This window comes from Galeopterus variegatus, unplaced genomic scaffold (assembly GCF_000696425.1).
Source record: "Galeopterus variegatus unplaced genomic scaffold, G_variegatus-3.0.2 Scaffold4005, whole genome shotgun sequence".
Classification (NCBI taxonomy): domain Eukaryota; kingdom Metazoa; phylum Chordata; class Mammalia; order Dermoptera; family Cynocephalidae; genus Galeopterus; species Galeopterus variegatus.
The window spans coordinates 93789-105110 of record NW_007730116.1 but is presented as its reverse complement, the minus strand read 5'-3'; the positions used below and the strand labels follow the sequence as shown (position 1 = coordinate 105110).

Sequence of the window (11322 nt, the reverse complement as noted above, 5' to 3'; positions counted from 1 at the left end):
TATACTCAGTTATAAAACAACATATTAATTATGTCGACCTAAAAAGAAACTGAAGCAAAATGCAAGTAGCAAGGGTTTATTGAGCCAAAATGATGACTGCAACCAGGGAGACAGTCAGGTCACCCTGAGAAATGTATTTCAAAGAGAGACAGCAGAGCTTAGCATTTTATAAGCACAATGAGGGGCAAGGGTCAAAGGACAAGTAGCAAGGGTTTATTGAGCCAAAATGATGACTGCAACCAGGGAGACAGTCAGGTCACCCTGAGAAATGTGTTTCAAAGAGAGACAGCAGAGCTTAGCATTTTATAAGCACAATGAGGGGCAAGGGTCAAAGGAGAGAGAGAGGACAGCTCCACCTAATTACCTTATCAGGTTTTCTGTTGGTTGTACAGAACTTATACATTTGGGATTGTTACTGATTACATAAGGGTGACAAGAAGCATTCTAGGTTGTTTTATGGCTTTCTGGTGCCACTAAGTCTGCTTATAAATAAAAATGGTCTTATGCTAACATTTTCCAGGACAGGTGGACATGACTACTGACTTATTCCAGATCTCCCAAGACACTATAATTTAGCTGACCTAGTCGGAGCAGGTTTTTGGTTATCAACTAGAACCTGAGCCATCAATAAAAAAATATTGACATTTTGGGAATGGTAAGCCCACTGTGGACTGTAGTTCCCTGTGGTTTCTATATAATGTCTAGGAGCAGGTTTTTGGTTATCAACTAGAACCTGAGCCATCAATAAAAAAATATTGTACATTTTGGGAATGGTAAGCCCACTGTGGACTGTAGTTCCCTGTGGTTTCTATATAATGTCTAGCTTCTTTAATTATTTAAGGTACTAATTAATTGAACTTGAGTATATGTATTTATGTATTTATCACGGCTAGGCACTGTTCTTCACACAGAGATTCATAGAAGAATAGAGAGAATAATACCCTTGAACTATTTATCAGCTAATGGTGGAGACAAAATATGAATAATAGTGCATTCTGACAGATACTATGAAAGAAAAAAAATAACCCATGAATATTTAGATAATTAAGGGATTCTTCCACTTTGGGTAAGTAGAATGTTAGTATTTGAAGAGATGACATTTAAGCTGAAACCTTAAAGAGACAGTCAGCCATGCTGAGAATCAAGAAGATGCCCCTGGCAGAGGGTACGAGACATTTTCAAAGCTTTGAAGACAAGGTCTTCATGTTTTCAGGAACTGAAAGAAGGTTACTGTGGCTGAACAGTAGTGAGAAAAGTGAGGAATGAGTTGAAGTGCTTTGAAAGGAAACAAAGTGAGATCAAAGGAAGCTGGTTAAGAATCTGGTGATAACACCAAGGTCAAGGGTTCGATCCCTGTAATGGCCAGCTGCCAGAAAAAGAAAAAAGAAAAAAAAACTGTTGGACTAATCTAGATGATGGGGGTCTGATTTAGGGATGGGCAGTCCAAGTGAGAAATGAATAAATTAGAGATAAATTGAACATTGCATCCATAGCATACTAAATCACTTTATTGTCGGAAGGTATCTTAATAATAAAACTATTAATATATTATTTCAAGGGACATTTAATGACATTATAACTGACTAAACAAGATAAAAATGACACTTCTCATATAATTCAAAATTATGTATTCCTAAAAACCATACAGGAAATATCAAGATTAAGAGTTATCATCTCTGGTTGGTAAAATCTTGGATGATTTTTATTTTCTTGTGTTCTTTTTTTCCCCTGAGAATTACTATTTGTTTCAGATGTGAATGTATTAATGGTGTAATTAGAAAAAGTGTAAGTGTTTTTGTTAAATAAGATATTCAAGTTGCCTGACAAAGAGTAGAATCTATTGACTGTTACAGCAATTCCCCTGTTTATATACAGGTACTAGAAGATAAAGCAGGTTGGCATTGTATTTTTGAGAATTATGTTACTAAGCTAAGCAATTTGAGCCTTTAAAATATGAAAAGTTTATAAGTAGTGGATTCATATAATTCAGATTAATATTTGAAATGAAATGGCAACATGAAAAATTGTAGGGAGGAAGCAAAGTAATCATCACACATATATCAGTTTTCTCTGCCAGTAACTCTTGTTATCAAAAAACATATTGTTAATTATTTAAAGAATATCCTTATGTTACTATCACTATTTACCATCTTTATTCACATAATACCAAATTAATGGTCATGGTTATTCACATGACAAAATTTATTCTGCAACAGTTTAATAATGTCAATAATGACAAACTATATTTAAATATGGAAAGTAGTTCTTCTTAGAACCTCATTCAAAGATGGAGTACGTTTACTACAAGGTTTTTGCTATTAAAAAGTATGATTCCTAAGACTAAGTAGAGACTATGACCTCCATTGTTACAGATGAATAAACCAGGAAAAAGTATATTGATTATACTCAGATTACTTAAGTAGTAAATATTACTTATGAGATTTGTGATCAAGTATATCTATTCAAATGTGCATGCAATTTATTACACATGGATAAATAGAATGTTAATCCTTGAGAAAATGACATTTAAGCTGAAACCAAAAAGTGATAGGCATGCTCAGAATAAAAAAGAATATTCCAGGTAGAGTGTATGAGGCATTTGTAAAGCCTTGAGGGAGACAAGACAAAGGAGCCAGACAAAGACAACTGTTGCCTTAAGAAGAAACTGAGGCCAAATACAGCAAAGATATATTGTGCCGGCATGACTGTTGCAACCGGGGAGATGCAGAGTCAGGTCGCTCTGAGAAATATGTTCTGAAAAGGGCCAGCAGAGCTTAGCATTTACAATCACAAGAAGAGGGAAGGGTCAAAGGACAGAAGGACAATGTCACTAAATTGCCTTATCAGGTTTTCTGTTCATTGTACATAATGCATAGATTTGGGGTTGTTACTATATTAGAAGAAGCATTTTAGTTTATTTTATGGCTTTCTGCTGCCGCTAAGTCTGCTTGTGAGTAAAAATAGACAATGTCACTAAATTGCCTTATCAGGTTTTCTGTTCATTGTACATAATGCATAGATTTGGGGTTGTTACTGGATTAGAGAAGCATTTTAGTTTATTTTATGGCTTTCTGCTGCCGCTAAGTCTGCTTGTGAGTAAAAATGGTCTTATGATAATGTTTTCCAGGACAGGTGACACGACTACTGTGGTCTTATGATAATGTTTTCCAGGACAGGTGACACGACTACTGACTTATCCCAGCTCTCCCATAGCACTGTATTTTATCTGACCTGATCAGAGCAGATTTTGATTATCATAGCTATTCAAACATATACCCCAGTATGCCCAAAAGAACAAAAGGGGAAAAATTTATGAATTTTCATTTTTCCTTATTCCTCTTTCTAATAAAATGTTGCATCTAATGCATTTGGTTTTAATATTAATGAATTTGTATATGATGTCTTCTTTTGCTACCTTCTAGGTGAATATTGGATTGATCCTAACCAAGGTTGTTCAGGAGATTCCTTCAAAGTTTACTGTAATTTCACGTCTGGTGGTGAGACTTGCATTTATCCAGACAAAAAATCTGAGGGAGTAAGTACCAATCTCTTTTTGCGGTGCATGTTGACGGTGCCTGCCATGTTTTTGCAACATTGAACTAAACAGAAAAATTATACTGTCATATTTTCATTAATCTGCTTTTCTTACAGAGTAATTAGAGCTTTTCATTTCCATAAACATGAATAAGGCACCAAAGTGATGAATAGAGTGAACAAATACTTCTCTTCTTTATTTTTTACCCAGATGTTTCTTTATGCACCTGCTTGCTCTCTAAAATTCTATGGTTTCCCATGACACAGCACAGCTGAATCTCAAATTTTAGTGCATGCAATATTCTTCTGCCCAATTACAACGTGGTAGAACTCACAGCTGCATATTATGCTTGAAATATACAATTTTATAAAGAATTAATTTTTGTATAATGAGTATTCTCTGCACTTACGTATTCTTAAATATTTAGTCTGTGTAAACAGATTTCTTGATTTTCACCTAACATTTTGAGCTTACTTGAGTTTATCTTAAAAGCTAAATGCAAATCATGAATACAAAGAAAAATTTTTCACCAGCACAATTACACTCCCCAAACATTTTACAAGGGGGACATTTTGGTTTTTTCTGTAGTCATGTAATGAATCTCATTCTTCTTAGTAAATGGTGTAGACATTAGAGGCACAGAAACCCCTTAAGGCAAAGCAAATAGCTTTATGTGTGGCTACTGTTTTGGGAGAAAAGTTTGTGAGTAAAGAATAGGTAGTAAAGGCGGGAGACAAAGCAACTCCCCTCTCCCAACCCCACTTGGCATGTGGCGAAGCATAATAAAGCTCTCATAGCCTCCAGAGAGCTGTGGGAAAGTGGGAAATGCCTCTCCTTACACTGATGACTGAAATGCCCTATGGTGAGGACTTAGGTACCCTTATATTTTGCTGAACTTTACAGAGCAAACCAATAAATATAGATCTATAAAAGATCCTAAATATTCTTCCCAGCAAGGAATATTAGGCTTGCTTCCTGCCGATGACTTTTCTGTAGCAACCCCCTCACGCCCCACCACACCCCCTCTTAGTTACTGGCTAAACACTTTCAGAGTGCCTGCCTTGGCTATAGACTGCGATTGGTAGCTGCCTTGCTGGCTGATGCTGACTGGCATTTTGAGGGTTTCCTTTGTATGTGATCCCTAAGTGTTCTACCGATGACCCCTACAGCTTTTAGTATGCCTTCACCAGGCTGTTTTCCCACTTTCCTTTTTAAGCCAGTAAAGAGAACAGGAAGGAAATGATTCAATTTCGACTTTGAGATAGATTCTATGAACATACTTAATCCTTCTATAAATTGATCTCAAATTTTGCTCTTTATCTCATTTTGTATAATCCTGAGTAGATACTATTTTAAAAGCTATTTAGCTTCTTGGTCTTACTGAAAATTACTGATATGTACATAAGCAATACTGTTCATAATTTTCACATACTTTCTAATTTTTCTGTTCCTATGCAATAGGTCAGAATTTCATCGTGGCCAAAGGAGAAACCAGGAAGTTGGTTTAGTGAATTTAAGAGAGGAAAACTGGTATGTTATTACCTCCACATGAAATGGTTTATGTAGAACTCCACAAATGAAGCTCAAGTTGTAAATCTCTAGACCCTGACTGTGAAAGTCTAAATTATACTAAGCAGAATTTCATGAGTTCTCTAGTCTGCTCCATCTACTATTTCTTAGACTGCTGTGGTATCTTAAAGCAGTCTAAAATTTTTGTATCAGTGTAAATAGAAACATACTATATTTGCTGAAAAAATATGATCAAATAAAGTATACAGTTTATTAAGTATCTGAGACAGACATCATATAAAGGATTATAGTAGAAATATAGAAATATCAGGCATTGAGAATACAATATCTATTTAGTATTTCTGATGCCTACTATTTCATTTTTTGTCTGTTTGACACATGATTTGTTCTTTGTTCTTCATTTTAATAAGAACTTTTGGAATGCGCAGTTATTTTTTCCGATTGTTACATTTGGAAATATAGTGAACTGACTGATCCTTTACTTGTATCACAACACAAATTTACTTATATATTTTTATAGAATTATTAGTTTGCTTTAATGATTTTCTAAAGATATTTTATTATTAGATGCCAAAACTAAATTCATATTTAAAAGCTGTTTAAAAATACATGTGTTAAAACTGTTTTAATTAAGATTTATTCAAATTAAAGTGTTTCCCACTTACTCAGATAATTATTCAATCATTTAATGTTTCTTCAGAAAAGCTATTATTTTCTATTGATGACTATTTATATACTTATCATTTCAATACAAACCTACCTTACTAATTAACAACCCATAGTGAAGTTCCACATTTAACTTACAATTCTTTTTTCAGTCAAGTTAACGTGTTAAATATCCACATTACATTTTTATATGTGTATAAGGTAAAAAAAAAAAAATCATACACACTTAGCACTGTGTGGCCCTGTTTTTGTTGTTCTGTTTTGTTTTGTTTTGTTTGTCTTAAATTGCATTTCTCAAACAATATTTTTCCCCAGCCTTACATTGATCCACATTATCTGAGCTGCTAATCAATAAGGAATAGTAAAGTCAATTATAAAGATGAAAGTCACAGATAACTGCCTTTACATTGACTTAATCTATTATTTGGGTGAATTTCTTAATTTTCTTTTTTCTTTTTTTTTTTAGATTTAGGTTTATGTGTTTCATCTGAGCCTGGATATTTAAATTACACCCAATAAAAATTTATAAAGATGATATAAGACAGTTTTTAATAATTTGCAACTAAAACTATTTTTCTGCTATAAGTACAAAAAAAGTACTGACTCAACAAATATTCACTTGTGCTGTCTCTGGCATTACACTTTGTGCCGGTGATATAATGATGAAATTATGTAAGGCCAGACAAACAGGCATGCCTGTGCCAAAAATTAGAGTAAAAACACCTTTGAACACAATGGCCTCAAAATGGAAAGTTCAGGGACGCGTTTAAAGATTTGCATAAAGCAGATACATTATGAACTTTTTGAAAGGAGTAGACAAAACACACAAGATAAAAGGGGTTAGCCTTTGCATTACACTGGGATTCCTCTGTTTTCATTGTTTTGCTATTTTACCACTCTGCTTTTTAAAAGATACACAAACATAATGAAACATTTCTTGGGGACTGAAGCTTTTTTTTTTTTTTTTTTTTGAGATGTTTACTGATTAGGAAACTAAAGCCAAGAGGCAAAGTGATTTTTTTCAAAGATAAGCAGTGGTTAGAGCAACTCTGGTGGGGATAGAATTCCAATTTCATAAAATCCTGTTTCTGGGTCTTCAGGCCCTCAATGCACACTTTTTTTCATTAGGTTAAAATGGATCTGGTGATTCATCTCCATGCTTCTGGCATCACGGTTCACCGTCGACAATAATTTTATTCTTTATAGCATAAAGGAGGAAAAGAGTTTGTCTTTTATGTGCCTTTTTATTCTTTTATTCCCAGCTTTCATATTTAGATGTTGAAGGCAATTCCATTAATATGGTGCAAATGACATTTCTGAAACTTCTCACTGCCTCTGCTCGGCAAAACTTCACCTACAACTGTCATCAGTCAGCAGCCTGGTATGACATGTCATCAGGAAGTTATAACAAAGCACTTCGATTCCTGGGATCAAATGATGAGGAGATGTCCTATGACAATAACCCTTACATCAAAGCACTACACGATGGCTGTGCGGTGAGTATAATCTTTGCTTTTTTCACAGTGATTAGAGGCAGCATGTAACATCTCAGTTTGGTCCTTAGCCAGATTCCTGTCATGAAATGGATGCCAGTTGTTCTTAAGATTTAATGCTTAACACAGACATTAAAATATGGTATATTAGAAACCACTAATGCTCACAAACACACACATGCACACACATGAACAAAGACAATTTTAAAGCCATAACAAAAGGTAATTTTGGAACATTTGTTATTTTATTACTTTTGACATTTGAATTATATTACAACTAGTTATTCTTGAATTAAAAACTAAAAATGAAAAACTTGGTGTCATTTGCCTCCTTAATACATGATTCGAAAATGATAGATCTTTACCCCCTGTATTTTATTTATAAGGAGCTTGTTAATTTGTACTGTGGTACACCAGGTTGGGGTCTGCTATCATTTTTGTTATCTTTATCCTCTGGAACTATTTTTTTTTGTTTTTCGTACACATGGGAATTCAATATAAGAAAATTATTCATAGAGCGCCCTGCTTGTTAATTTGTACTGTGGTACACCAGGTTGGGGTCTGCTATCATTTTTGTTATCTTTATCCTCTGGAACTATTTTTTTTGTTTTTCGTACACATGGGAATTCAATATAAGAAAATTATTCATAGAGCGCCCTGAAAAGCCCATTGATTTAGCTGAGTATTGGTAACTAAATAGAAGTCGCAATCACAAGTAAATATGTCCATGCTTTCAACAAAATGAGTGGAATACGAGTAGAACAAAGAAGAGAAAATAAAGAAAATTAATGAAGCAAGAGCTGTGGAAAGCTTTCCCAATTGTAGTGTATTGTTAAACATTTGTAAAATTAATATGTAGCACCAGAAACGTTTTGACTTTGACCTCCTTCAGTATAATTCCTATAATTTATCCTAATTTTTCAGAAGAGAATTTTATTTTAATCATAACTATAATGGTAAGGATATATTATTTATCTATTTACATAGGGGNAATTTTATTTTAATCATAACTATAATGGTAAGGATATATTATTTATCTATTTACATAGGGGGATCCAAAACATACTTCGATTTTCATATTAAACTGTATTTATCCACTCAACAAGATTTTTTTTTAGCTGTGTAATAGGTTGAAGTTTCATAGTTGAGTAATTACAGTAAAATATTAAATGTAATTGTCAGCATTTAAAATTTAAAACTACATGTGAAATCAGTGATAACAAGAAGTTATTACATAGATAATGATACATTTGTTTTTTTTACTGTCTCCTCTCTCACACTTACCTACATTCAGATGCTTACGAAAAAATAACATGTAGTTTATAATATGAAATGATTGTTTAAACTTTTTATTTCTGCTTAATTTTACAGTCCAAAAAAGGCTATGAAAAGACTGTGATTGAANTTGCTATTTTACCACTCTGCTTTTTAAAAGATACACAAACATAATGAAACATTTCTTGGGGACTGAAGCTTTTTTTTTTTTTTTTTTTTTGAGATGTTTACTGATTAGGAAACTAAAGCCAAGAGGCAAAGTGATTTTTTTCAAAGATAAGCAGTGGTTAGAGCAACTCTGGTGGGGATAGAATTCCAATTTCATAAAATCCTGTTTCTGGGTCTTCAGGCCCTCAATGCACACTTTTTTTCATTAGGTTAAAATGGATCTGGTGATTCATCTCCATGCTTCTGGCATCACGGTTCACCGTCGACAATAATTTTATTCTTTATAGCATAAAGGAGGAAAAGAGTTTGTCTTTTATGTGCCTTTTTATTCTTTTATTCCCAGCTTTCATATTTAGATGTTGAAGGCAATTCCATTAATATGGTGCAAATGACATTTCTGAAACTTCTCACTGCCTCTGCTCGGCAAAACTTCACCTACAACTGTCATCAGTCAGCAGCCTGGTATGACATGTCATCAGGAAGTTATAACAAAGCACTTCGATTCCTGGGATCAAATGATGAGGAGATGTCCTATGACAATAACCCTTACATCAAAGCACTACACGATGGCTGTGCGGTGAGTATAATCTTTGCTTTTTTCACAGTGATTAGAGGCAGCATGTAACATCTCAGTTTGGTCCTTAGCCAGATTCCTGTCATGAAATGGATGCCAGTTGTTCTTAAGATTTAATGCTTAACACAGACATTAAAATATGGTATATTAGAAACCACTAATGCTCACAAACACACACATGCACACACATGAACAAAGACAATTTTAAAGCCATAACAAAAGGTAATTTTGGAACATTTGTTATTTTATTACTTTTGACATTTGAATTATATTACAACTAGTTATTCTTGAATTAAAAACTAAAAATGAAAAACTTGGTGTCATTTGCCTCCTTAATACATGATTCGAAAATGATAGATCTTTACCCCCTGTATTTTATTTATAAGGAGCTTGTTAATTTGTACTGTGGTACACCAGGTTGGGGTCTGCTATCATTTTTGTTATCTTTATCCTCTGGAACTATTTTTTTTGTTTTTCGTACACATGGGAATTCAATATAAGAAAATTATTCATAGAGCGCCCTGAAAAGCCCATTGATTTAGCTGAGTATTGGTAACTAAATAGAAGTCGCAATCACAAGTAAATATGTCCATGCTTTCAACAAAATGAGTGGAATACGAGTAGAACAAAGAAGAGAAAATAAAGAAAATTAATGAAGCAAGAGCTGTGGAAAGCTTTCCCAATTGTAGTGTATTGTTAAACATTTGTAAAATTAATATGTAGCACCAGAAACGTTTTGACTTTGACCTCCTTCAGTATAATTCCTATAATTTATCCTAATTTTTCAGAAGAGAATTTTATTTTAATCATAACTATAATGGTAAGGATATATTATTTATCTATTTACATAGGGGTATCCAAAACATACTTCGATTTTCATATTAAATTGTATTTATCCACTCAACAAGATTCTTTTTTAGCTGTGTAATAGGTTGAAGTTTCATAGTTGAGTAATTACAGTAAAATATTAAATGTAATTGTCAGCATTTAAAATTTAAAACTACACGTGAAATCAGTGATAACAAGAAGTTATTACATAGATAATGATACATTTGTTTTTTTTTACTGTCTCCTCTCTCACACTTACCTACATTCAGATGCTTACGAAAAAATAACATGTAGTTTATAATATGAAATGATTATTTAACTTTTTATTTCTGCTTAATTTTACAGTCCAAAAAAGGCTATGAAAAGACTGTGATTGAAATCAATACACCAAAAATTGATCAAGTACCTATTGTTGATGTCATGATCAATGACTTTGGTGATCAGAATCAGAAGTTTGGATTTGAAGTTGGTCCTGTCTGTTTTCTTGGCTAAGATTAGGACAAAGAACATATGAAATTAACAGAAAATATACCTTGGTGTCACCAACCCATTTTGTGCCACATGCAAGTTTTGAATAAGGATGGTAGAGAAGACAACTTGCTAAGTCTATGTGTACCATTTAGGATATTCTGATGCCCTTATGGGGGCAGAATCACATGACAAAAGCTTTGAAAATCGTCGTAAAAATATAAGGTAATGTGGCTGAGATGGAAAAAGGGCTGATTCTTGATTCCCGATTCTCATCTCTCCTTTTTCTATTTGGATTTCTTTGGTGCTGTAGGAAACAAAAAGAGAAAAATATATATTCATGAAAAAATATGGTGCTCATTCCCATCCATCAAGGATTTGCTAAAACAGTGTATCTAATAAATTGTAATTATTTTATGTACAGTTCTATACTGTTATCTATGTGTCCATTTCCAAAACTTGCACGTGTCTCTGAATTCCATCTGACTCTAATTTTATGACAATTGCAGATCTATGATGGCAATAAATATATGTATTATGAAAAAATAAAGTTGTAATTTCTGATGACTCTAATTCCCTTTCATTGATTAATAATAAAATGCCTTTGTATATATTGACGTTGAAGAGTTCAATTATTTGATGTCGCCAACAAATTTCTCAGAGGGCAAAAACCTGGAAGACTTTCAGAAGCACACTTCGATCAACTCTTCTCTGCTGACAGTAATTTTGCTGAATTTCAGCCAAAAATATTATGCATTTTGATGCATTATTCAGTGCTATACCTC

At 33.3% G+C, this 11322-nt stretch overlaps 1 protein-coding gene across 1 annotated transcript in view; it reads left to right on the top strand.

Annotated features, from left to right (window-relative positions):
- COL11A1 (collagen, type XI, alpha 1) overlaps positions 1 to 11154 on the top strand; it is a 154288-nt gene extending 143134 nt beyond the window's left edge. Inside the window, exons 60-63 of the mRNA XM_008586510.1 lie at positions 3423 to 3535; positions 4997 to 5065; positions 6994 to 7227; positions 10415 to 11154. Of these exons, the coding sequence (XP_008584732.1) occupies positions 3423 to 3535; positions 4997 to 5065; positions 6994 to 7227; positions 10415 to 10561 (563 nt within the window). The 3' untranslated portion in view covers positions 10562 to 11154. The remainder of the gene's footprint in view (positions 1 to 3422; positions 3536 to 4996; positions 5066 to 6993; positions 7228 to 10414) is intronic.
- The last annotated feature ends 168 nt before the right edge of the window (positions 11155 to 11322 follow it).